We start from the raw sequence: 27495 nt of genomic DNA on the forward strand, positions 1-27495 counted from the left end.
ATTTTTCTAAAAAATCGATGCATTGTGGGATTGTTTTGAGTGTATTACAATAGAATTGCCTCGAGGAATTCCTAAGAGAATTCTATTGTAATATACTCGAAACAATCCCACAATGCATCGCTTTTTTAGAAAAATAAAAAACTCCGATAAGCTCTATATCTTTTACACTCTATTCAGTAGGGTTAATCTGGGTTAATCATAAGAGCATACTACATGTTTTTTTTATAAGAACATTTAAATTCTAAAGCCTGTTCTTAAATGTTTTAGTTTTTAGTTTAAAATATTCTTAACATGTTTTTATTTTCATTGATTTGCGAATATTTTTGTTAATTTTCCTTTGTAAACGGCTATTTTAAAGTACGCAAAACCTTAAAATGTTCTTAACTTTTTCTTAATATTTTGGTCACCATATAGTTTTTTTGTTCTTATAAAAAATGTGTGTTCATTAGACGTAAGCATATCAAAATTATTGTTTTTATTGTTTATTTACAATAAATTACTAACAAGTTTTTCTAATTACTACACCTTTCTCGAAACTGAATAAAATATTAATATTCGTAAATCTTTATGAATTAATTGATATTATGTTTAAATCTTTACCATAAATTCAAAATTCTGCAATTTGGTCAAGTAGATCAGAAGTCACTTGGTCAAATAGATCTAAAGATATTCCACTTTCGTTTTCAGTCAAAGTGCTTGTTTTGCATGATCATAAAATAGTTTATTCTTATTGATACAATCCATATTTCACTTTATTTTTTTCCCAGGTGCTCATCACAGAGTCGAATGCCTTCAAATTGGGACCAAAAGTTTTCCGGCTGCTATACGAACATTTCCTGTATCATGATTTCTCAATCAAAAATTTCATCAGAGCTCTGAAGGTATTGCATTTTTAGTACATCATTATCATTTCGTCATTATTATGTCTTTTAAAGGTTTTATTTTTACATAAGTGTTCCCGTTTCATATCAGACACATATTTCATATCAGGACAATGTCTACCTATTGTTATATTATGCTTATTTAAGCAAAAAAAAAATGTTTTTCTCTTCCTCATTCTGACCAATATTGCTCCACATTACATTCGTGTTCATTCAATGTGAAAAAGCTTGTGGATTATAATTGATGAGTAAGCAAACGATATCACTCTTATTTAAAAACAAAACCTTTAACTGCCGTGCTTTTTTTAAGGTTCGACCTATTTGCCACGGGGAAAAATAAAGGTTAAACTTATTCGCCAGATGTCGGCATATGCCGACTTATCGACCGAAGTATTTAGAATCACATTTAGTTTGATTTTGTGAAAAGTATTCTTCGCCACGGCATGACGTCAGAACTGGGGTACAACAGAACACTTACTAAAGATTAATTATATGTTTTCAATAAACATTATCTTTTAGTGAGTTAAACCATAGTGTTTGTTTTACCCTCGAAATTATTAAATCTTATTGGTTAAAAAAGATGTCACATGACTTTCCGTGGCAAAGAATCAGAAATAACTGATTACTTTGAGTTGAAAATGTATCACTATTAAAAAAACAGAAAAAACTTATTTCAAATGTATCTTTTTTCAATTTTGCCATTTAAAGAAATCGAACTTACAATAAACTTCAATAAAAACTGTTAATAGAGTGAAATCTATCACTACGGCATATGGCGTTGTTGGCAAATAAATGGAAAGTGTTCATATCGGCAAATGCTGGCAACAGCAGCTAAAAAGGCTAGTATTCTAAACGAGATATTAAAACAGTGAACTCTCGCTAAAACGAACTTTTTTATTCAAATATTTCTATAATTCGAGCAAAATAAATAGCCTGTTCAGTTCCTAAATATACTAAAAATCCTAAATATGGCAGTGAGTAATATAACCATGCTACGAGTAATAGTGAATTCTGAAGATAAAAAAGTGATTTCGGAAATGAAAAACAAAAACGGTTGATGGATTTATTAAATTTGAAAAAGCTAACAATATTTTGTAAAAATTAGCACTTGCTAGTTGCTAAATAGGAAATGATAAAAATTAACAGAAGCATTTTTTATTTTTGTTAAAAATTTATTACAAGACGTTTCGATGCTCTCCGAGCATCATCCTCAGTTAAAATGAAATTCGTTTCAAAAAATTTGATTAAAAGGTTAAAAAATCTGGTCAATTAAAAAGTCATTAAAATAAATACAAAGGTGCTAAATGATCGATAAAATATTAATTGTTTCTATTTAAAAAGTAACAAAGGAACTGATTTCTCTTGAACATTGAGTTTGGGATGTTTTTGTTTAATAAATAATGCCTCGGAGAGTTTTCTTTTAAAATTGTTTTTATAGCCCGAGCCAATAATTTTCATATTTTGCATGCTTATGCGTGAATGACCGGTTTGTTTGGAGTGACGTAACAAATGTGAGTTGCAGTCCTTTTCAGCATGCTCGTTTGCTCTAATTAAAAATCTTCTTTCGGTTTCTCCAATGTAATTGGCGTCACAATCGGGACATTGGCCCTCATATACAATGTTATGTTTGTGTTGATTTTGAATTCTATCTTTGATAGAAAAATTAGAACTGAGTCGTGTACCTTTGAAAGTTACGCGAGTTTCTGTGTTAGGTAAACAGTTCTTTAAATAGTTTTTCATTTTCTTGGTAACGAGTTCACCCTTTTCTCCTTGGTAAGGTAAACAAGCATGCTAGAGCAAACGAGCATGCTGAAAAGGACTGCAACTCACATTTGTTACGTCACTCCAAACAAACCGGTCATTCACGCATAAGCATGCAAAATATGAAAATTATTGGCTCGGGCTATAAAAACAATTTTAAAAGAAAACTCTCCGAGGCATTATTTATTAAACAAAAACATCCCAAACTCAATGTTCAAGAGAAATCAGTTCCTTTGTTACTTTTTAAATAGAAACAATTAATATTTTATCGATCATTTAGCACCTTTGTATTTATTTTAATGACTTTTTAATTGACCAGATTTTTTAACCTTTTAATCAAATTTTTTGAAACGAATTTCATTTTAACTGAGGATGATGCTCGGAGAGCATCGAAACGTCTTGTAATAAATTTTTAACAAAAATAAAAAATGCTTCTGTTAATTTTTATCATTAAGTTTCTGGCCCGATTGAACATATTTTTAAATAGGAAATGAAAAAAAAAATTTTTGAAACAAATTTACTAATCAAATTGGTTTTGCCGTAGTCATAAAAATAAAGTATTAAGCTATGAATTGCTTAAAGTTACCGGAAAAACTTTCGAAAACGTAAATAAAACTTAAACAATTAACATTTTGATAAAGTTTTAGTGAAATTTAATTTATATAAAGTTTTATATAAGAAATGTCAAATTCTGAAAACTGAACTTTGAGTCCGAATGTCCAGAAATAAAAATTCTAGCAAAACAAAAACGTGATGGGTATTTGCTTTCAATTTCTTTTCAATATTTTTTGAAATGATTTAATAGATTTTAATGATTTCTTCGGTTACCGTAATTTCAACTTTCGGCAATTTCAACGAGCAATACCAAATCAAAATTTCCAGGAATATTTTCTGTCTTTATTTAGATACATCTCTGAAATCTATAAATGGTTTCCGAAAAAAACTCAAAAGTCTGTTTATTTATTGAAAAGTCTTTACATTTCAATCTGAATTAAAAGAAGGATTTAAAACAGACGTTGATTGCACTCTCGGATGTGTGCTTTCTTTTTCCTCAGTTCTGTGATTTCGTTTTCTGCAACAAAATTGACGATAATAATACTTCTTGATTTTTCGATCTTTGAGCATGTATGCTAATGCATTTATACCAGAACAAAGTACTACCGATAGATTTGCGAATCCGTGAAATTTCATGACCGAATTGAAAAACTCTATTTCATTCAATAATTGTGAAATCCCCAATATGATATAAAATATGCTCGTTGGTAAAGTGCAAAGTACATATACTATCGATAAAATAGTCAAGATTGCAACAGCCTTTTCATTGCGCTTTCTCTTTTGCTCCTCTGTTTTATTATTTCTTTCCCCGGGAATTTCTCTTTTCCTCGTAAGACTTCTTCTCGACCAGATGTTAACGATAACAATTATTAAGATCTGAAGTAGAATGACAATTCCGGCACTTATCACAGCGAAGCAATATAATGTATATGATGTGTACTCATGTTCACTACTAAAAAAACTTAGCAAAGCCATGAGAATAAGTAAGACATTGTATGATATTATTGCAAGGTATATAGTTTTGTTTTTTACTACATAGAGTGGTTTTCTTATGGCAATATTACGTAAAATTGAAATCAGAGTAAATGTACCAAGTCCAATGCCGAATGAGTAGATAGAAATCGTCATTCCAATGTTCTGGAGCCTGCAAGTATTGATAGATAATGCATTGACAATTGCAAAGTATGGCAAACATATCAATCCAACAATACTATCAGTGGTGGATTGATATATGTAAAGTTTTTGAGACCTGGTCTGTTTTTTGTAGGTCTTTCTCAAGCCAACAATCAAAGCTAAGTTTGTGGTGACAACGAAACAACCCATGATAAGTATTGAAACCATTAATAAAGTATCTTTAACAAATCCATTCAACTCGTTTGTTAACGGTGGCTTATTTTTGGTTGACGCGTTGCTCAAAAATGAAAAGCATTGTGACAAGGTCATGGTTTACTTTGGAAGAATAAAAAATACCAAATAATGCTCAAGATTAGAATGTCTCTTCTGATCCGTTTGCTTTACTTTTTCAGGATACGAAACCTTGTTCCCTTATCATAAAGATTCTTATTGTGAAGAATTGTGAAGAATAATTTAATATTTTGGTTTGAATGTTTTTGACTTTTAGCTTAACATGCGTTATTTCTGAGTTTTAATTTAATTAGTTATTTTCAGATCATATAGAATGATCCAAATTTAATATCCAAAGAACGGTGAACTTTGTTTAAAAAAAAGTTCGTTCGGAGAGCTCATCTAATTGATTTAGGATGTTTTCTTTTTACACCTGTCTCGTTTGAAAAATCTTTTTAATCAGCGACTGATTCAAGCAAACAAAAAGTTAATTTTGTAAATGTACAGGTGACAAGACGTTCATCAAAAATCTTATAAATAATTTGGATGTTGCGACACTGAAAGATGTAAAGTCCATTAAATCAATCGCAAAGTAGAGCTTTCATAATCAATGATATAACACCATTCAACCAGATCCAATACATGTTTTCGAGTGTAGCTGCCAATTACCGCGCGGACCCAATGACACGCGCCTGCTCGCACGACTGCGTTCGAAGAAGTGTATTATAAACGAAATTTTACAATTTTAACATCACCCTTTCAAAAGTATCAGTAATAAATGATTACTTTGAGTTGAAAATGTATCACTATGAAAAACCAGGAAAAACATATTTCAAATGTATCTTGTTTCAATTTTGCCATTTAAAGAAATCTAGCTTACAAAAAACTTCAATAAAAAACCGTTGTAAATAGAGTGAAATCTATCATGACGGCATATGGTGTTGTTGGCAAATAAATGGAAAATGTTCATGTCGGCAAATGTCGGCAACAGCAGCTAAAAAGGCTAGTAAACAATGCTACGAGTAATAGTGAATTCTGAAGATAAAAAAGTGATTTTGGAAATGAAAAACTAAAAACGGTTGATGGATTTATTATACTTGAAAAAGCTAACAATATTTTGTAAAAATTAGAACTTGCTGGTTGCTAAATTAGTAGAGGGCCAAACCTTAGGATCCACGACAACTTTTTTAGGACGCAACCACATGAATTCCATTCGAAAGTTGGATGTATTTGAAGACATTTTCGCGAGGGGGGTCCGCTGCTAAAGCCTGGCAAAACTTTTTAGGGCCCAAATTGGGAAATTGGCCCCGTAAAAAATTGACGCTAAGGGCGATGTTCGAAAAACACGGCTTATTATATATCGTTGGAACGGGAATCTTTCGCTGATCAAGAATCAATTCACAACTATGGCCTGAAAATGAACGTATCTCGAGCTATGACTCTATTTGCGAGGATAGGTAAATTATCTGCTTGAAAAGAATTGACGTCAAAACAGAGAAATTCTTAATTGTCTCTCACCCAGATAAGGTAGCTTTACTCAAAAGACAGAGCTTGCTATTGCTTTTGATTTCTAAAGAAAAGAAGCCCATGCATTGTGTTGCAATGGCATTGCTTCTTTTAAACGTCTGCATCGATTCTCAAAGCTCAAGAAGTTTTCTGATCAAAAGCTCTCATTTCTTTGGTGAAATCATTTTCTATGAGATGGACGGTGTTCCGAAAGACGCTGACGTTCATCTTTGTGTAATATGCAATGAATTGTGCACCTGAGAAACAAAAAAACCCTTCAGAAGAAACGTGGAAATCTTTTGAAGAGACTGCAAAACTCTGGCAAGATGTTGAGAGTGAGTATAGCGAGGTTCACGACAAAATAAATTGGGAAAGCGGTGCGATAGGTGTGTTTTGGCATAAAAACTGCAAGCTGTCTTTGATGAACAGAAAGTCGTTTGAAAAAGCAAGCCGCAGACTAGAAAACTTGCAAAATAAACAAAATGAAGAGCCACCACCAGTTAGTCGTAGAAGAATAAAGAAATACAACTGTGGACCACGATACACAAGAAAGAGTATTGGCGTAATCCATAGATCAGATGTGTGTATTTGGTGTGGCAAAGGTAAGTGTTTTTGCATTATTATACGAGAACTATGATGGATAAATACTCTAAAACATCTCCCGGCTTATGAATCTTAAGGGAGGCATATTTGTTGAGATTCGCAAAAACTTTGTAAAATATTTTTCGTTTACAGGTCATGAACCAAAGCATAAAAGGGTTTTACAACTGATGGACACGCCCGAAATATGGGACCGATTTAAAAATTGTATTGGACTGGATAAGGTAAAAGCGGTTATTACATACGATAAAGTTATGAAATGTTTTTGTTACAATTCAGCAATTAAGTATAGTAATAATAGATCAACAGATTCTCAAGCATCCCTGTGATGAAACTTAAGATTTGGAAAAATACCGACCAATCTCTGATCCAGTATTTCTTTAGTATTTTTTTTTTCTCAGGATACGACAAGGCGCGCAAGATTGAGAAGGCTTGTAGAGTCTCTAGGATCAGAGAAAGAAATACCAAATAATATTCGCTATCATTCAACTTGCTATCGCATAAACCTATGAGGCAGTTTCTCAAGTTGACGAAGGAGAAGAAGCGTATTCAGCTGCCAGGAAAATGTTTTTAGAATCGGTTGAGAGAAGTCTGTTCCAGGAAGGAGAAATGCGCACTCTTAAAAGTTTGAAAGAAGAATATGAGCAAATTAGGGAAGGATTTGGTATCTTAGGAGAGACAAGAACAACCTTTGTGAAAGATTGTTTGGTTAGTAAATTTGGAGACCGTGTCGTAATACAAAAGAGGTACGAGTTTTTCTTATATAAGGGGGGGTCACAAGTTTATTTCAGTAAATGGCTTTACACTGAACGAATAGGGTTAACAAGTCAACAAGTACAACACTCTTACTGAACATCAGAGAAAAGCCTCAAAACACTTTTCATTTTGTAGGTACAAATCCAATCAAAGCATGATAGCATGATGAAATTGCGAGTAAAAGGTAATAGGTTGAATAGTGCATAGAAATTACGATTTTTGTAATAATTTATTTTTTTGTAGGGAAAAAAGCAGTTTGGAAAAGAGTCGATGGATGTATCGAAGCAATAAACCACTTGCAAAAAGCAACACCTGATTCACTTGAAAAATTTGTCATCAAGTTTATATACAATGACAAGAAAAGCAACACTTTAAAGGAAATGAGAAAGAACATTTGGCGGAAAACAAAACTTAAGAACAAAAAAACACTTGCGAGAATCGGACCTGAAAAGTCCTCGAATGACCTTCGAACGACAAGAGTCTTGTATCAAATAAAAAACCTAGAATCATTTGCAAACCCTTCAGAAACGGGGACCCCTCTGGATAACGGCTACACTATAATAAACGGCGTATGCCGTCCAAAAACAAGTCATGAGCCTGTTCTTCCAACGAAGCTGAGAATGTCTGTGGAAGAAGGCAATAAGAAAGAAAGCAAAGTGGTCGAAGAAAAAGAAGAACAAGAAAGTAGTGATGAAGAAGAGGATGATTATTTTTACGAAGAAAATGAATCTGAGTCGGGCGATGACCATTCTGATGCTGAAAATTAAAATTTACAAGTTCAAATTATAAATTGCTAACGAGTTTTGTTATTTTTTTCTTTGAAGTTGAAGAAAATATAATTGGATGGTTTAAAGATGAGAAAAGTTCTTAGAGTATTTTTTGACGTCAATTCTTTTCAAGCAGATAATTTACTTGTTTTCAAGCAGATAATTTACCTATCCTCACAAATAGAGTCATAGCTCGAGATACGTTCATTTTCAGGCCATAGTTGTGAATTGATTCTTGATCAGCGAAAGATTCCCTTTCCAACGATATATAATAAGCCGTGTTTTTCGAACATCGCCCTTAACGTCAATTTTTTACGGGGCCAATTTCCCAATTTGGGCCTTAAAAAATTTTGCCAGGCTTTAGCAGTGGACCCCCCTCGCGAAAATGTCTTCAAATACATCCAACTTTCGAATGGAATTCATGTGGTTGCGTCCTAAAAAAGTTGTCGCGGATCCTAAGGTTTGGCCCTCTACTAAAAAGGAAATGAAAAAAAAAAAACTTTTGAAACAAATTTACTAATCAAATTGGTCTTGTCGTAGTCATAAAAATAAAGGAATAAGTTATGAATGGTTTATAGGGCATACTGGAGAAGTGGGACGTGGGACGGTGGGACGCTCAGGTGGGACGCTCGAGTGGGACGCTAAGGTGGGACGCTAAGGTGGGACGGTAGTGGGACGCTAAGGTGGGACGCTAAAGTGGGACGGTAGTGGGACGCTAAGGTGGGACGGTAGTGGGACGCTAAGGTGGGACGGTAGTGGGACGCTCAGGTGGGACTGTAGTGGGACGCTCTCTCGTAAGGCTTTTGTATTTTTGCTTCTCTGATAATTATGTACGAGTAAAAAAGAACTCAATATGAGTAAATTAATACTTTCACAAAACACATATACATGATCTGTTCTTCAGTTTTCAACCTACACAGGATTTCGGCCAAAATATATATATTGATTTTTTTTATCATATAGTGGATGATAAACGAATAATAATAATATTCAAATTGGATGTTTGATCGAAAAGCTACCAAGCAATATGCGTGCGAGTCAGAAATAAACACCGGAAAATGTGTAATCAATTTCTGGCTCCTTATCTTCAGGCTCATATTGTCTAATTTATAGAACAATTTTATTATTTTCCAACACTTTCAATCCTTTGCAACTTTGTCTAGGCTAAATCTGGGAAAACCTAATGGCCAGTAAAACTTTTTTACCCCTTTAATCATATATAACAGGTTTCAATAGGTTTTAGATTCTTCACACTAAGGTTTTTACAAAAGTGGTCCAGCAGCAGCCTGACTATATTTCGAAGAGTTTATATTTATTGAGGATAACAAAGTAATCATTCGAATCAGAGGGGTTTCCCACAGAAACACGATTTTGAATTCGAATGAAAAGAAAACATTCTAATTGTAATAAAGGGCTTTCCCCTCAGCATGAGTGGGACGGTAGTGGGACGTTCAAGTGGGACGCTCTTTTATTAGAATATTGTCAATATTGTCTTTTTGTCTTAATAATTATTTAATGAAAAATGTGAAATCAATTTCTGGCTCCTTTTCTTTTGGTTTGGCTAGTAATTTATAGAACACTACTGTAAGTCTGCGATAACGTATTTCGAAAAAAAATGATGCACAAACAAATGAAAATAAAACCAAAAAACTCAATAAAAATCTAAAAACAACTTTCAACGATGGACACGCGACTTTAAAAATCTTTAGCCTAGTCAACTTCATAAAATTTGATGAAAGAAGTTTTTGGGCGCCACGTGTATGTTTCACCTCACGGGTTTTCCCTTTCACGTGAACAATGTGGATACTTTAATTATTCATGCTGATGGTGTAACCCTTTGTTGTCGATTCGAATGTTTTCCTTTCATTCGAATTTTGAATTCGAAAAGTAAACATCTCTGGGGAAATCCCTGTGATCGGAATGTTCATTTTTTATATGATACTCTTTAAAATCAGTTCTCGCAGATTTAGACATTTAGCCTCTAGGCTAAAAAGAGCGTTAGAATTGTTGAAATTGCTCTGTAAATTACACAATTGAATTACACAAAAAGAGCCAAGAGGAGGAGCCAGAAATTGATTTATTTGACTGACTAGCTTTTTGTGTCTTTGTAGCTTCGATCAAATTGATTATGTTATTATTTTATAATCCATTCACTATGAAAAAAGTCAAAAACATTTCGATCGATCTGTGTATTGTTTATAAGTACTTGACCTGTCCCTCTTCACTGTATTATAAAAAGAAAAAGACAAAATACATATAAAAGAGCGTCCCACTACCGTCCCACCTTAGCGTCCCACTACCGTCCCACCTTAGCGTCCCACTACCGTCCCACCTTAGCGTCCCACTACCGTCCCACCTTAGCGTCCCACTACCGTCCCACCTTAGCGTCCCACTACCGTCCCACCTTAGCGTCCCACTACCGTCCCACTTTAGCGTCCCACTACCGTCCCACTTTAGCGTCCCACTACCGTCCCACTACCGTCCCACCTTAGCGTCCCACTACCGTCCCACCTTAGCGTCCCACTACCGTCCCACCTTAGCGTCCCACTACCGTCCCACCTTAGCGTCCCACCTGAGCGTCCCACTCGAGCGTCCCACCTGAGCGTCCCACCGTCCCACGTCCCACTTCTCCAGTATGCCGGTTTATAGTTACCGGAAAACCTTTTGAAAACGTAAATAAAAACTTAAACAATTAACATTTTTATAAAGTTTTAGTTAAATTTTATTTTAATAAAGATTTATATAAGAAATGTCAAATTCTGAAAACCCAATTTTGAGTCAGAATATCCAGAAATAAAAATTTTAGCAGGCCAAAAAGGTGATGGGTACATTTGCTTTCAATATTTTTTCAATAGTTTTTGAAATGATTTAATAGATTTTAATGATTTCTTCGGTTACCGTAATTTCAACCTTCGGCTATTTCAACGAGCAATACCAAATCACAATTTCCAGGAATATTTTCTGTCTTTATTTAGATACATCTCTGAAATCTATAAATGTTTTCCTCCAAAAACTCCTAGTCTTTTTATTTATTGAAAAGTCTTTACATTTCAATCTGAATTAAAAGATGGATTTAAAACAGACGTTGATTGCACTCTCGGATGTGTGCTTTCTTTTTCCTCAGCTCTGTGATTTCGTTTTCTGCAACAAAATTGACGATAATAATACTTCTTGATTTCTTGATCTTTGAGCATGTATGCTAACGCATTTATACCAGAACAAAGTACTACAGATAGATGTGCGAATCCGTGAAATTTCATAACCGAGTTGAAAAACTCTCTTTCATTAAATAATTGTGAAATCCCCAATAGGATATAAAATATGCTCGTTGGTAAAGTAAAAAGTACATATACTATCGATAAGATAGTCAAGATTGCAACAGCCTTTTCATTGCGCTTTCTCTTTTGCTCCTCTATTTTATTATTTCTTTCCCCGGGAATTTCTCTTTTCCTCGCAAGACTTCTTGTCGACCAGATGTTACAGGTAACAATTATTAAGATCTGAAGTAGAATGACAAGTCCGCCACTTATCACAGCGAAGCAATATAATGTATATGATGTGTACTCATGTTCACTACTAAAAAAATTTTGCAAAGCCATGAGAATAAGTAAGACATTGTATGATATTATTACAAGGTATATAGTTTTGTTTTTTACTACATAGAGTGGTTTTCTTATGGCAATATTACGTAAAATTGAAATCAGAGTAAATGTACCAAGTCCAATGCCGAATGAGTAGATAGAAATTGTCATTCCAATGTTCTGGAGCCTGCAAGTATTGATAGACAATGCATCGACAATTGCAAAGTATGGCAAACATATTAATCCAACAATACTATCAGTGGTGGCTTGATATGTGTAAAGTTTTTGAGATCTGGTCCGTTTTTTGTTGGTCTTTCTCAAGCCGACAATCAAAGCTAAGTTTGTGGTGACAACGAAACAACCCATGATAAGTATTGAAACCACTAATAAAATTCTCATATTCTGATCGTATTTTAACGGGTTCTCATTTTTGTTTGACGCGTTGCCCGAAAATGAAAAGCATTGAGACATGTTCATGGTTTACTTTGGAAGATTAAAAAACACTAAGTAATGCTCAAGATTAGAATGGCTCTTCTGATACGTTTGCTTTACCTCTTTCAGGATTCGAAACCTTGTTTCCTTATTATAAAGATTCTTATTGTGAAGAATAATTTAATATTTTGGTTTGAATGTTTTTGTCTTTTACCTTGACATGCGCTGTTTCTGAGTTTTAATTTAATTAGTTTTTTTCAGATATCATATATATGGTCCGAATGTAATATCCAAAGAACGGTGTTTTAAAAAACAGTTAGTTAGTTCTAAGAGCTCATCTAATTACTTTAGGATGTTTTCTTGTTGCACCTGTCTCGTTTGAAATCCTTTTAATCAGCGACTGATTCAGTCAAACAAAAAGTTGATTAATTCCAAAACATGTCAAAAACAGTAAAACAGTAACTTTTTATATGGGCACGATACCGTAAAAGTGATAATGACCGATCTTTGAACAAACAATTAGTATATAGATTTTTTTATCATCCGAGTTTTTCCTTTTTGTATAATGAACCCTTTTAATATCACGAAAATAAAGTATAGAAAATAGGCAATTTCACAATGGTAATGAATCATGGATAATGAGGACTGATAGCGCCTCCATAACGGCTTGCCGTTGCTAGACGCAAAAACATTCAAACATTTAGACCAAACAGAAAGTCGATATCACAGTGTGCGTTCTTACTTGGAAAGATTGGCGCAAACATTGCATTGCACAAAAATTGACGTCACAGCCGGTCTATACCAGGATACGTATAAAAATTATTGACAGTTTAAATACTTGCAATTTCTGACTTTCCTGAGATTGGCTCTTACTTTCTTTATGATTTATTGCACAAACATGCATAACTATAAACCCTCGAATGTGACGGAGCTCGATTTTTGGTAAAAAAAATTTTGGGGTAAATTTCAGCTAAAAAACATATATCTTTATCTATAAGAATCACTATTAATAAGCATACATCAATGTTCTTAGCCAAATTACTCATTTTTTTGATGAGTTAGATGTTTGTTTTTGCTCACAAAGTCTTGAATATGAAAGAATATTTCAAGAGCATGAAATTTTGGTTTCTAAAAGTTTTTTTTATAAGAAACAAACGACTAATTTTAATTGATCGTCACTATTCGTGTTCTGAATGATTGTTTATCGGTCACGTCACGTAGATATCAATTATAAATGTGTTAAATGTATAAGCAGGTAGGTCCATAAAAGTATCACTTGTTATTGTTTTGATTACATCATAGCGACGGATAATTAATGCAGAATTAAAATCAAATTTATGCGCTCGAAAGCTGCCATTTTGTTTACCACTTTTCACACAAACTGCGTGAAACAAATCAAATTCGACTTTTGCTTGGTGGAGATTGAGAATTTACCACTTTTAACACAAAAACCAGAAAACGATCATTTGGAATCAGGTGGCAAAAACGTAAGCACTTTTACCACTTTTACACACATTTTGTAGAAACAATTTGGAACCTGGTGGCACTTGGGGCAAAGATGTGAAAAATAGCAGCGAAACAATTTGCCCCTTTGATAAAAAAAATATACAGTAGTGGATGAAAAATCTTGTGATAACTTTTGCAGGAAAAAAGTAAAAAAAGTTCCAGCTTGTAAGCTTTGCAGTATGTTGATCTTGCTTTGATTTGAGCTTGAATTTCTTTTCTACCCAAAAAGAGACATTTAAAATGAGGATGAAATAGGAGAAAAGTTAAAAAATCCCCAGAAATTAGCTTAAAATGGAAAAATACCAATTAGTAAAAACCCTGAGGCAGATTTAAATGACATTAAATTTCTTATTTACAAAAACTGATAAAATAGGTAATTCAATCATGATAGTAGAGGGCATTTTGTAAAATCGCTCGACTGTTTTGTTAAAAGCACTTGTTATACATTTTTGGAAAGCTAAGGGGTAGGGGAATCGAGATTACTATGTTTCCAATTTTTTTTCGGACACTTTGGTGTGATTTTCGGACAAATATGACGGTCTCAGGCAAAAATCATAGGGTTAAAAATTAATGAAAATTTTAGCTCGAGAAAACGGAGACCTGTTGTATATTTTTGGAAAGCTCTCAAAAAATTAGGATTAGAGATATATTGCAAGTATAGGTGATTTCAGTACCTAACTCGAGATATTGAGCTTCAAAAAGCGCAAAAACTGGACAAAATAGCTGTTTCTGGCTGAAAAACACGGTTTTCAAGGGTTAATATCTCGAGTTAGGTAAAGAAATCACCTATACTTGCAATATATCTCTAACCTTAATTTTTTGAGAGCTTTCCAAAAATATACAGCAGGTCTCCGTTTTATCGAGCTAAAATTTTCATTAATTTTTAACCCTATGATTTTGCCTGAGACCGTCATATTTGTCCGAAAATCACACCAAAGTGTCCGAAAAAAAATTGGAAACATAGTAATTTTGATTCCCCTACCCCTTAGCTTTCCAAAAATGTATAACAAGTGCTTCTAACAAAACAGTCAAGCGATTCCAAAAAAACGAACAAAATTCCCCCTACTTTGATGAACAAATGATTCTAAACTATTCTCCGACAATACTGTATTACAGTCTCGACTAATTCCAGAAGGCTGGTGTAAATCTTTCCAAGTCATAATCTCAAATTATATCAGGACGTCAAGTGAAAAATTGAAAGTCATGATAACATATTTTAGTAAAAGTCTCAATTTATATCAGGACGTTGGTAAAATATTCCAATTCATAATCTCAAATAATACCAGGACGTCGTGAAATATTGCAAATCTTAATCTCAATAATAAACCAGGATGCTGTGCCAAATATTTAATTTCGGTATTGTGCTCTCTGCAAATTACTGCCACACATATTCTCATTATTTTCCCATGCATCCAATTTCTGAATTTATGATTTTTACAGAAAATTTAGAATAATAATCTGATCATTTTTACAGGTACGACTAGGTAACTGAACTTCTCGACAATTCAAATCAAAATGAGAAAATGTGAAAGTTTTCGAACAAGAAGTATTTTAAAAGCAGTCTTTTAAAGTCCACAATTGACAATAAGTACTTTGTTTAACATTTTTCAAAGTTGTCAAAGAACTGCTAACACCAGATGAAAATAACTTTTTAAGAGTGGAGACATGAGGGTATTCACATATCTAATGAAACACTGCCTGTGATTCATAGTATTCATAAGAAATATACAAACTGACTTACCTACTTAATTTCTCTGTGTCTTTTTGCTGTATGGTCCATATGGTAGACTTCAGTTGAAAAATCATTTTAAAACAGCTTCTACAGAAGCATACTTGAGGAATAAGTACTCCCTTAAACGAAGTTATCTTGTAGTCTCAATAAAACAATTGAACCGAGAAGAAAAAATCCATAATGAGCTGGATTTTCACAGAAATAACCACATATCCATCTTGTCCTTGTGTCTTCTTCCCAGTGACCAGCGTTTTTTTGATCGTTTGAACCAAGCTCGGCCTTTAAACTTAGGCAGTTTTCACCACGGAGCGACTAACCAGTCTCACTGGTTAGTCCAAGCAAAACCGCAAAATCTTTTTTATGCCAAAGAGTTATCGTCCGTTTCTTCGAAACTCTCCCGATGACTTTTTTCCGTATACCGCCATAACGCCATACCGCCATTTTTCCCGCCTTTACTATCACTGTAACGGACGATAACATCGTCTACACCAAAGGTTGCCTGTACCAGACGACCACGGCTTTTTCCTCGACACCGTTCCGTCTGTAACTTTTTACATTTATTCCCCCAGAGATTCGTGGGGGAATAAAAATCCTCGGTTTCAAGACCAAGGACTTTGTAACCGCGAAGGAGTGTTTTTGTAAACAAAGCTCAAGAACAGAGGCGGGGAGAGTAGTTTTGCTACAAATCGAATCAAAACATTCGAAACTGTCACGTAGATTTTGCAACATTCCAAATTGTTTCAAAAGTGTTCGAAATGTTGTCTTTTTATTTTGCGTTGTTGTTTTAAACTTTGAGTGTCACTCTCTAAGAAGTTTTTGGACTGGCTGGTTGTTGAAAGCCAGTTAGGAAGAGCCGAACTTGTCAAATGGAAAGGAAAGAGCAGACAAATATTTTATAACTATAACAACCTTTCTTTGTGGATAACTGCTTATGTTTTTATGTATGTTGGAATAATTTTCATGAAGACTTTGATTCTGATGTGCAACGATTATGATAAATGGTTTTAGGAACTTTGAAGAATGAAAAAGTGAGAGGCACAGAAATAAATCAGACACTACTTCTGTTTTTTAAATGATATTATTATCCATATAGCGGTCATTAAGTAAGCCATTAAAGATTCGAACGGCGGGCGGTATTGAAAGGTTCTATGACTCAAATAGTCATACCCGCGCTGAGAAAACTAAGGCGTCGCGCTTCAGAGGGCTGAAATATCATTAACCGCCCTGGTTATAGGGCGATAACGTCATTTGCGGCCCGCTCGGAACTTTATTGAAGTCGTTGCATTGAAGCGAAAAGACTAAACTAACGTCAGAAAAAAACACTTTTTGGTCATTTGCGGCCCGCTCGCATAGGTTCTCAAAACTTGTTAAAGTTATTGCATTGAAGCGAAAAGACTTGGCTGACGCTAGAAAAAAACGTTGTTTGAATGTCCGATATGGATAATAATAGTAATAGCGTTAAGCTTTCGTTCGTTGTTGTCATTCGCTTCGCGTCGGGCCCAAATGACACTCTCGGGCTAATAATCAAACTGCGCGGGCAGAAAATAACAACAACGACCTCAAACTGAACGCTATTGTTATAATGGTTGGATTTTGATAAAAGACATGCTATCCACAGAGCTTCAAACGTGGAAATATGGAAGATTTTATATAATATTGCATCCTTTACCAAGAGTATAAAAATAATCATACATAAAGTGCAAAATATTTTTCTTTGATCGATATATTTGGATTTCCAGGGATTTGAAGTACAAACGTAGTTCACTTCAGTGGAGGTCCTATAAATTAACCCATGTCCGTTCGTCCGTTCGTTCGTTCGTTCGTTCGTTCGTTCGTTCGTTCGTTCGTTCGTTCGTTCGTTCGTTCGTTCGTCCGTCCGTCCGTCCGTCCGTCTGTTACCAGCTTTTCTCAGGATTGGCTCATTAGTTTTTTCTGATTTTTTGCACAATGATGCAAAATGGCAATGCCCAGAACGTGACGGTGCCCGATTTTTGAGAAAAAATTTATTTGGGCAAATTTGGGCCAAAAACTACCTAAAAATAGGGTTTTTTGGACTTTGTGCAAAATCCTGTCATTACTTTTTTCTGATTTTTTGTACAAAGATGGAGGGCAAGATTCTCTAAAGAATGGCTGAAGTGGTTTTTCCCGGAAAATTCTTATTCGCCTTAAAAAACGGATTTTCGTATTTTGGGGGAAATTCCCTTTAACCAAATAAGAAAACGTCGCTTTTAACAATGTTGACTCATTATTTTTTTCTGATTTTTTGCACAATGATGCAAAATGGCAAGGCCTATAATGTGTCGGAGCCCGATTTTCGAAAAAAAATATATTTGGGCAAATTTGGGCCAAAAACTGCCTAAAAATAGGGTTTTTTGAACTTTGTGCAAAATCCTGTCATTACTTTTTTCTGATTTTTTGTACAAAGATGGAGGGCAAGATTCTCTAAAGAATGGCTGAAGTGGTTTTTCCCGGAAAATTTTTTTTCGCCTTAAAAAACGGATTTTCGTATTTTGGGGAAATTCCCTTTAACGAAATAAGAAAATATAGCTTTTCTCAAAGTTGACTCATTATTTTTTTTCTGATTTTTTGCACAATGATGCAAAATGGTAATGCCTAAAATATGACGGAGCCAGATTTTCGAAAAAAAATATATTTGGGCAAATTTGGGCCAAAAACTGTCTAAAATAGGGTTTTTTGGACTTTGTGCAAAATCCTGTTATTACTTTTTTCTGATTTTTTGTACAAAGATGGAGGGCAAGATTCTCTAAGGAATGACTGAAGTGGTTTTTCCCGTGAAATTCTTATTCGCCTTAAAAGACGGATTTTCGTATTTTGGGGAAATTCCCTTTAACCAAATAAGAAAATATAGCTTTTCAATGATGCAAAATGTGACGAAGCCAGATTTTTAAGGAAAATAATTTCGGGCAAATTTGGGCCAAAAACAGCTTAAAAGGTTTTTTGGGCCTGAATGGTTCAAGTAATTTTCGTATTTGGGGAAATTCCTTTTTACCATTTTACATTATTCAACACACAAGCTTTATTTTTCCATTCTGAATTTTTGTACAATTATTGTCACTTTTTTCTTATTTTCATCTGATGTTAATCATTAGGTAGGTCCATTCAGCATGTTGCTTGTTTATGTTGAAATCTTTCTTGGAGGAAAGTATAGATAGATCACACCTGGTTCATTTCATTTTTTCAAGGAGCTTTGCATACTGTATATACTCATAAAGGAAAAAGAATCTCGTTTCAAATCCTTAAAAATGCATTCCTTCTATTTTTATAAATGATTGGTGAGCCTGATATTTTCTATATATTTTTTTCTAGCGGATCTATCTTAAAAAGCGAAAAGTTTTGAGCAATTTCTTTTTAAATGGTATGGTATTTTTTACTTTTTTGGCTGTGGAAATCTATCATAAACAACTAACGCCCAATTCATTTTTTATTTGCTTTATTCAAGTTTTGTAATTTTTTGTAAAAGGGGACACAATGCAATTTCTCAGAATTTTCAAAAAAGACTTGCCATTTTTCATCTAAACTTTCAACTTATTTGTTTATGTTTTTTGCCGCCATCTTTTTTCGTCGCTTGTAGTGACGTCGAATTTGAAAAAATTACACGGCGTCGACAAATTCGGTCAAGTTCTCGATCGTAGACGTGAAAGTGGTAACAATTGATTGACCAACAGAGTGATAAAAAAATCGCGTTTTGGGTTAGAGATACGCTACACTAAAGGCGACATGTCGTTGTCTACTTTGCTCTGTAAGGGAAAAACATCAAGACACCGTATAAGCAAAGTCGATATAATACCGTACGTCAAATATCGAACTTGCTTTCACCCACCATTACTTGCCTTACTCGCCATTTCCCTCGCCACTTTAACCGTAGCCGTAGAGAATTCCAGATACATAATCTCGCTAATTTTCAGACGATACGGTTTCATATCTCTCCGTTATATTATTTGTTACGCATAGGAAGTGTTCATACTAATTTCGGAACGGGGTGCTAATTTCAGCTAATTTCGATTTTAGACAGTTCTGTAAAATACACGATACCAGCATGTGGCAAAAAACCGATTTTGTGCCGGAAAAATACATGTCACGCGGAGTTGCCTTACACAATCTCAGCAATAAAAATATTGCTCCGCATTGCACACGTCATAATTATTTCAACTAGAAATGTGTACGAGTTCCAATCCCACATTTCATTTCGAAATGATTGGAAAACCGTGAAAGTTGTTACCTTTTCTTTTGATATTGTAAGCTATTAACGTGAAAAATTAACGCAAAGGAGGAGTGGATTACAAGACGTACAAACGAATAGATTTGTACAGGTTTGTTAACATTTTTAGATTTGTCGCCGTGTGCTATTCAAGTTTAAAAAGTGTCAGAGGGGGGTCTTATTTTCGGCTTTTAAAAAAAATGACAACGTCATCAAGGGGTGATGCCGTCATCAATGGTGGCAAATTTTTCTCCAAAGATGCCAATTCATATTGGTGTTCACTTGCAAAATTTCAAGTCATCAATAGGATATGTTTCAAAAGATTTTTCGAAAAAATGCTCAAAGGTTGATATAAATAATTTTTGAAAGAAAAAAATGAAAAAACGCTGGTTTCGGCTAAAATCATTTTCAGTTTTTTCTAACTTCACGATCCAAATCATAAGATAGGAATTAGAATAAATACATTTATTTTTTTAAAGAAGCAGTGATTTTTTTAGGAGACCTTGCTATTCCTATTTTTTGTCACTTTTAACCTTAAATTGTTCTTAACCTGTTTTTTTTACCGGGTAAAATTTAAGTATTTAGGTTTTTAACTAATTTGGTTAAAATTCAGGCCTTCCAGGCTCAATATTGTTCTAAATTGTTTTTATTTTTTAGCATTTTCGAACCTTTCTGCTCCTATAAAGTTTTTATAAAAAAGATGAGCTGTTTTTCGCAAAAATTTGAAATCAAAGAATCTTTCGAATTTTGCTAATGTCAACATTAGCGACCTGGGACGCTGCGATCTTCACTCCGTATCACATTTTCTACACTTATATTTTTCTTATAGTTTTGTGTGATGGAACATTTCAACAACAGTCCATTCTCAGTGCTCTGTACAGGTGACAAGACGTTCATCAAAAATCATATCAATAATTTGGATGTTGCGACACTGAAAGATGTAAAGTCCATCAAATCAATCGCAAGGTAGAGCTTTCATAATCAATGATATAACAACGTTCAACCAGATCCAATACATGTTTTCGAGCGTAACCGCCAATTGCCGCGCGGGCAATGAAACGCGCCTGCTCGCACGACTGCGTTTGAAGAGTTGTATTTTAAACGTTGTATTTATAATTTTAACATCACCCTTTGGATTAAGTGCTCTTTCAAAACAAAGGTGTTCACACCAATGACGGTCAAATCGTCTAAGGAGGATTTAGAGTCACTTATTATGTTCATAAGCTCCGTGGCTCCTTGCGGCTTTCATACGAATGCTGAAAATACGAAAATACGAAAAAAAACAACGTGAAAACAAAGACCATGCTAAAGATTCACTCCGCCACCTGAAATGCGGCAAAAATCTTCTAGGCATTTGAAGATTTCTCTTACATAGCCTTCTAGCTATCGGCTTGCACACTTGCTTGCTTTTTTATATTATACGGTGATATCAAAATGTCTTTTTAATTTGTCAACTTTCGCATTTCCTCTCTTTTTTTCAGCTACATTGACAAAAAATCGAAAAGCGAACAATCAAAATTAAATGGGAATGTAAAATACTTAAAGGTATGAACTGTTTCGCACTGCCTTAAATTTTTCGGTCAGTCTTAATTATAGTAATTGATTAAATATCGATCTTGGAAAGAAATAGCACGTCATTAGTCTGCTTATCTAGAAATTGTCGTCACTGAGAAAAAGTATTATTTGACGTCAAATGTTTTTTTATTTTTTCGCAAGATATTCCAACGCTTAAAGTTTGGAAATAGTAAATTGTGTTTTGTGTTCGAAAGTGATAGTCACGTCGAGCGCAGTTGAGATAAACAGTTTAAACCTTATCAATAAGAAGTATATTCGTCGCAAAAAATGTCATTCGTAAAGATTCGAAATGACATTCCTGACAAGTTGGTTATTCCTTTGTCGAAAAATCAGAAGAGTCAATTGGTTATTGATTCTAGAAACAATACACAAGATGTTGCACGTTTGCAACGAATGGTGCAAAACCTCACAACTGAGAACGCAAAGCTGAAACTCAATGTTCAATCACTGAGCTCAGATTTGTCAACGAGCAACAAAGAAGTCGACTCGATCAAGGGTGAATTTGGAAAGCTCGTCAAGAAAAGTCTTATTGAAAAAAAGAAGTCTTCTCAAGAGAGAGATTCGTTGTCTGCAAAGATCGCTGATCTCAATCAAGAATTGGCTTCTCTTCAAAACGACTTGAACATCTCCCGCGGTGAGAAAGATGACATCAAAGCCGAATTGGGCAAGTTCATCAAGAAAAACCTTGTTCAAAAACAGAAGTTTACTGAAGAGAGAGATTCGTTGTCTGCAAAGATCGCTGATCTCAATCAAGAATTGGCTTCTCTTCAAAACGACTTGAACATTTCCCACGGTGAGAAAGATAATATCAAAGCCGAATTGGGCAAGCTCATCAAGAAAAACCTCGTTCAAAAACAGAAGTCTATCCAAGAGAGAGATTCGTTGTCTGCAAAGATCGCTGATCTCAATCAAGAACTGGCTTCTCTTCAAAACGACTTGATCCTCTCCCGCGGTGAGAAAGATGATATCAAAGCCGAATTGGGCAAGTTCATCAAGAAAAACCTCGTTCAAAAACAGAAGTTTACTCAAGAGAGAGATTCGTTGTCTGCAAAGATCGCTGGTCTTAATCAAGAATTGACTTCTCTTCAAAACGACTTGAACATCTCCCTCGGCGAGAAAGATAACATCAAAGCCGAATTGGGCAAGTTCATCAAGAAAAACCTCGTTCAAAAACAGAAGTCTACTCAAGAGAGAGATTCGTTGTCTGCAAAGATCGCTGATCTCAATCAAGAATTGACTTCTCTTCAAAACGACTTGAACGTTTCCCGCGGTGAGAAAGATAACATCAAAGCCGAATTGGGCAAGTTCATCAAGAAAAACCTCGTTCAAAAACAGAAGTCTACTCAAGAGAGAGATTCGTTGTTTGCAAAGATCGCTAATCTCAATCAAGAACTGGCTTCTCTTCAAAACGACTTGAACGTTTCCCGCGGTGAGAAAGATAACATCAAAGCCGAATTGGGCAAGTTCATCAAGAAAAACCTCGTTCAAAAACAGAAGTCTACTCAAGAGAGAGATTCGTTGTCTGCAAAGATCGCTGATCTCAATCATGAATTGGTTTCTACTCAACAACAATTGCACGAAGCTCGTCAAATCTCCAAACAAGCTCACGAGGACTTGCAAAAGACCAAATGTGAGAAGTTTGAGTTGACGGAAGCTTTGAACGCAACCACGCATTGGATGGGCCTCATGAAAACTAAGGCTGAACTCCAAGACAAAATCACGAAAGACTGTATCGAATCTAATCAACATCTCAATTCGATTGAGTCACTTGCACCTCTCGATCCCGAGAAAAACGGAGCAGTGCAACTCGAATCTTTGATCAGTCAAAATGAAATCACAACTCACCGCCACGTTAAAGCGGTTCCAACATGGCGCGATAAATTATACAACTTCTTTTATCCAAGCGCCCCACAATGATTGATCATTGCAAAGCTTAAAAACATTCCGTATATTTATTTTTTCCCTTTATATTTTTTTTCTTTCTAAAAATTTTGTACGTAGTCTATATAACCTTTTTAACCACAATATATAATTTTGTAAAAACCAAATTTTATCGTGTGATAGAAATATTTTATTTGATAACCTTTCATTCTATTACATTCATGGCATTGGCAATGCCCAAAATGTGACGGAGCCCGATTTTCAGAAAAAAATTCTTTTGGGTTAATTTCAGCCAAAAAAGGGCTAAACAAGTGTTTTTTTGGACTTAGGGAAATATTTTATCGTTAATTTTTTCTGATTTTTTGCATGAAAGTAGGGTAGCATCATAGGTAAAAGATGGCTCAAGCAGATTTTGCAAAAGGTTTTTGCGGCTCAAAAAACGCATCTTTATCTACGAAAATCACTATTTATAAGCATACATCGATGTTCTTAGCCAAATTACTCAATTTTTTGATGAGATAGATATTTTTTTTGCTCACGAAGGCTTAATTTTGCCTAACTATAAACCTGCGAATGTGACAGCCCGGTCGGTCGATTTTTAACGTTTTTCAGCACTTTTCGAAAGTAACTTTTCTATTCAATTGAGCATAACTTTTGATTTAATTAATCGAATTTAATAAATGATCCAGTAAAATTTAAGTCTATCTTTCTTCTTTCCAATGAAATAGAAATGGTTCTTTTAAAATCTTTAGATTTCGAGAAAATTAGTTTCTAAGAGAGGAACTTTTTTGTGGCGCACCCACCCGGTAGATGATTGTTTTTCATTCTTAATTATATTTTTACAACTTCAAGTAGCTTTTTTGTTATTTGGATTTTAAATTTTTTTTTCTTCAAAACGGCAACTTCGTCAAATGCTCCTAGTCCACTTCACTGGACTCAGCATCATCAAAAATTATTAGAAAGCAAAGTTCAGCTAGAAGTAGACTCTAGTCGTCTAATTATCAATAAGAAACTGTATTTATACAACCCGTTGATGGTTTTAATATTTCATCAATAGGACACCTTATGTGACATGATGGAGACGCTGACATCACATGAGAAGCGGTTCTACCCATTGGTCAAATGTTTAAATGTCATGTCTTCAAAACTTCCTGGCCTGCCTCTTGGGAAAAGAGTAAGTCTTATTATTTTAATTCTCTTATTAATTGTTCTTACGTTTCTCTAAACGTGTTGTTGATATTGAGAGGGGAGGGTTTCAGGGGAGATGGTCGATTTCGCCCTTCCGTCAATTTTTCCAATCTTCTCTACGTCGTTTCATTTAGTTGAAAATTTCGTAAAGTTTGACTATGCTGTTTCCCCTTTCCAGGAGATAGTTTTTACCCGAAAAATTAGAAAACAGATCACAATTTCTAGGAAGGACGATTTTCTTAAAATCATTTGTTTCCCCGCTCAAGCTGATGACGTCATCATTGGGAAACAGATCAAAATTTATAATAGATGATATAATAAATTGAGAAACAGATATCTGTTTCCAAAAAGATGACATTATTGGAAACAAAGTGAATTTTGAACAGATATCAATCACAAAAAAGCGCGGGAAAACAGAGAAAGATTTCTAGGATCTTCTAAATTTAAGGGATGGAAACAGTTCCAATACTTTGGTAAAAACAGATCAAAATCCTAACTCAAATTTTCTAGGAAAGCCAGTTTAAGATTAAAACTTTGGTTTTTGAGCAGAAACAGATCTTAATTTCTAGAAATAAGATTTTTGAAACTTCTGGCTGACAGATCGAATTTTCCAGGAAGCCTATGCCTGGGAAACAAAAGGTCCTCGCTGGATGCTTTCACGTGTATGAAAACTCAAGTTTCTTGGTTGGTCGTCTAATGAACAAAATATTATCTTAGGGCGAAAATAAAAAAATGTAGTGTTTCCGGATTGCGGGTGAACATGGGATCATCCCCCCCCCATGAAGATGGGGGGGAATCAGATTTTGGTGCCAGGGGGAAGTGAAAATTTCAAGCTTGATGGGGGGAGAAAGGCGAATAGGGGGTATATTCAGTCCTCTACCTAGTGGGGGGAGTAATGGGATAAATACAGACCTTCCTGGTGTGTTTGGGCTTTCAGGCTTATGAGCCTGTCTTTCTAGGGATTTTGAGAGTCTTTTTTTTGCTATAGTAGCTTGCGAATTGAGGCGAGTCTGGATCATCACTTCGCAACCCTTATACAATACGGCTATTGGGATTTCCCAATTGGGGGAAGCACAAATTTTAAGGACAGGTGGGAGGGGGCAGATGGGGGATTTTAGCTCGTATTAGGGGGGACCAAAAAGCTGGAGGACGCCATGGCTGAAGGAAAAAAGCTCTCATGCGGCCGGCCGGAAAATTTTTTTTGTTGTTAATTTTGATAACTTAAGATCATTGAAATAGAACTTTAAAGATAACTTTTATTTACAAACAGTATGAAGTGAGCCCTGAATACTAATGCATCAATTACTAACGAACAAAACTTGATTTACAAGCGGGAATATCTAACCAAACGACGTTGGATAGCTTTAACGGTCAACTTGATTTTATTCATGATGAACCATATAGATGAATCCATAGTCTGCGGCCGGGTCAGAAAAATTTTTTTTTCACCCGGCCGGTTTCCGGAAACACTACTTTTTTTTATTTTCACCCAGAGGAAGAAATTTTTCGGATGGTCGAAAAATCTCTTCGGAAGGAATTCAATTTGGTATATGGCTGGAAAAATTCACTTTGGTTGGAATTTAATTAGGTGGTGCAAGATATTTTTGGCCGAAAAACGTTCTCAAAAAAGCAAAAAACGCTTTTTAAGGCCTGAAATAACACGAATGTAGGGAAATGAATTGAGTAAATTAAATTTGGCGTATGGCGGAAAAAACAATGGCGAGATGGCGGGAACATACAATTTAGGCACCAGTTATCTAAAAAATACGTTCTCCCTCTTTGAATAGAATTTTTTTCCTCATTTTTGTGGAAAGGAGAAAAAATCATTTGGAATCAGTTTTTCAGATATAACTCAAAAAAAAAAAATCTACCTATGCATCGTTTCGTTTGATTAAAATTTAGCTTGTAAATTATATCTTTTTAGATTGATTTTTAATATCTTTCTGTTCGACAAAGCTTTTATATAGTGGCCCTTCGTGGAAACAATTCTTGAGCTGTCTAAAAGCTCTAGAATTTTTCGGAGCCAGCCACTTAAAACATTCGTTATTATTATGACTTTGCATAACAGGGATAAGATTGATTTAATGATTAGCGATATCTTATATTTTCGATTATCAAACGAGGGTTTTTGCAAATTAGGCTATGATGGGTGGTTATGGCCTTATTTTTTAGATATGTTTTTATGCAATAGACTTTTAGTGATATATGGGTTATACCAATGTTCTTTTAAAGATGCTCAGATAAAAATAATTGTAATTCATATCATCCCTGATGGTATTAAGCAGATATTTGACACGAAAAATCGGATAACAAAAATTATTATATACTTGTAGGCAAAAACAGCCATTGAATAATTCTTGATATGCCATGGCTGTTATACCACGGTTGGTATACCTCTTGTTTTTTATGAAAGAAATTTATTAAAATAAATCTATTGTCGATTTCATGAGAAATATGACGAAAAATCTGAATTCGAAAAATATATCCCATATTGTACTCGGTACCGTGTGATAACTATTACATATCCAAAAAAAGTTGAGATATTTTGTAAGTAGGTAATCTTTTCGAGCTTTTTTCTTTACTTTCACTTTTATGATGTTGAAGGTTGTCGCCTGTGACAGACTTTTTAATTTGGTACAGGAGGGTCATTCTGACGGAATGAGCACGGCTTCAACTGATATCCCTCAGGTCTTTGGAATCTCATTAAAGCTATAAAACATCTACGAATTTCTCTGTCTTTGATCGCAAGGGCAACGATATTCAATGTAGCAGCACAGCACAGTAACATTGTAATATCATTACGAAATAGCCTTTTATTTGCTCCAATAGACTTGTTATATTCAATATGATCCGGATGTTTTAGAGTCAAAGCCGTTACGATGTAGAATATACCGAAAGGGTACATATAAAAAACACCATTATTATGATTGTTATAAAAACTACAACCTTTCTTTAATATTTCACCTTGACTTTCTGGTAGAATTCAAGAATGATCATAAAATATGTGAGCATCGTTACGATGACAGGAGTAGCGAATCCTATGCCAAACAAAGCGGTCTTGTATACCATGGATATGTCTTTCCCTATAACTTTCTTTGCAATCCCCCAAGCTTTTATCGTACTCAAAAGACGAAACATTTCGTACTAATAAAATTATACTGAAAGCCCAAAACCCAATAGTGAAATAGACCAATCTTCTCTTTTTGTTTTC

General features: G+C 34.6%; 3 protein-coding genes across 3 annotated transcripts in view; all 3 read left to right on the top strand.

Moving 5' to 3' along the window:
• The window catches only part of LOC136807737 (origin recognition complex subunit 3-like), a 62530-nt gene that overhangs the window by 6741 nt on the left and 28294 nt on the right, over positions 1–27495 (top strand). The window contains exons 11-14 of the mRNA XM_067064350.1: positions 768–881; positions 20470–20606; positions 21122–21185; positions 24154–24270. Coding sequence (XP_066920451.1) covers positions 768–881; positions 20470–20606; positions 21122–21185; positions 24154–24270 — 432 coding nt within the window. The remainder of the gene's footprint in view (positions 1–767; positions 882–20469; positions 20607–21121; positions 21186–24153; positions 24271–27495) is intronic.
• On the top strand, positions 6234–7914 carry LOC136807734 (uncharacterized). The gene is made up of 4 exons (XM_067064347.1): positions 6234–6649; positions 6783–6871; positions 7049–7393; positions 7647–7914. Exons 1-3 carry the CDS (start codon positions 6292–6294, stop codon positions 7157–7159), a joined length of 558 nt encoding a protein of 185 aa, XP_066920448.1. The 5' UTR covers positions 6234–6291; the 3' UTR covers positions 7160–7393; positions 7647–7914.
• On the top strand, positions 21407–23132 carry LOC136807808 (uncharacterized). The gene has a single exon (XM_067064430.1). It carries the CDS (start codon positions 21483–21485, stop codon positions 23130–23132), a length of 1650 nt encoding a protein of 549 aa, XP_066920531.1. The 5' UTR covers positions 21407–21482.

Source organism: Clytia hemisphaerica, unplaced genomic scaffold, assembly GCF_902728285.1.
Source record: "Clytia hemisphaerica strain Z4C2 unplaced genomic scaffold, Clytia hemisphaerica genome assembly, whole genome shotgun sequence".
NCBI lineage: Eukaryota > Metazoa > Cnidaria > Hydrozoa > Leptothecata > Clytiidae > Clytia > Clytia hemisphaerica.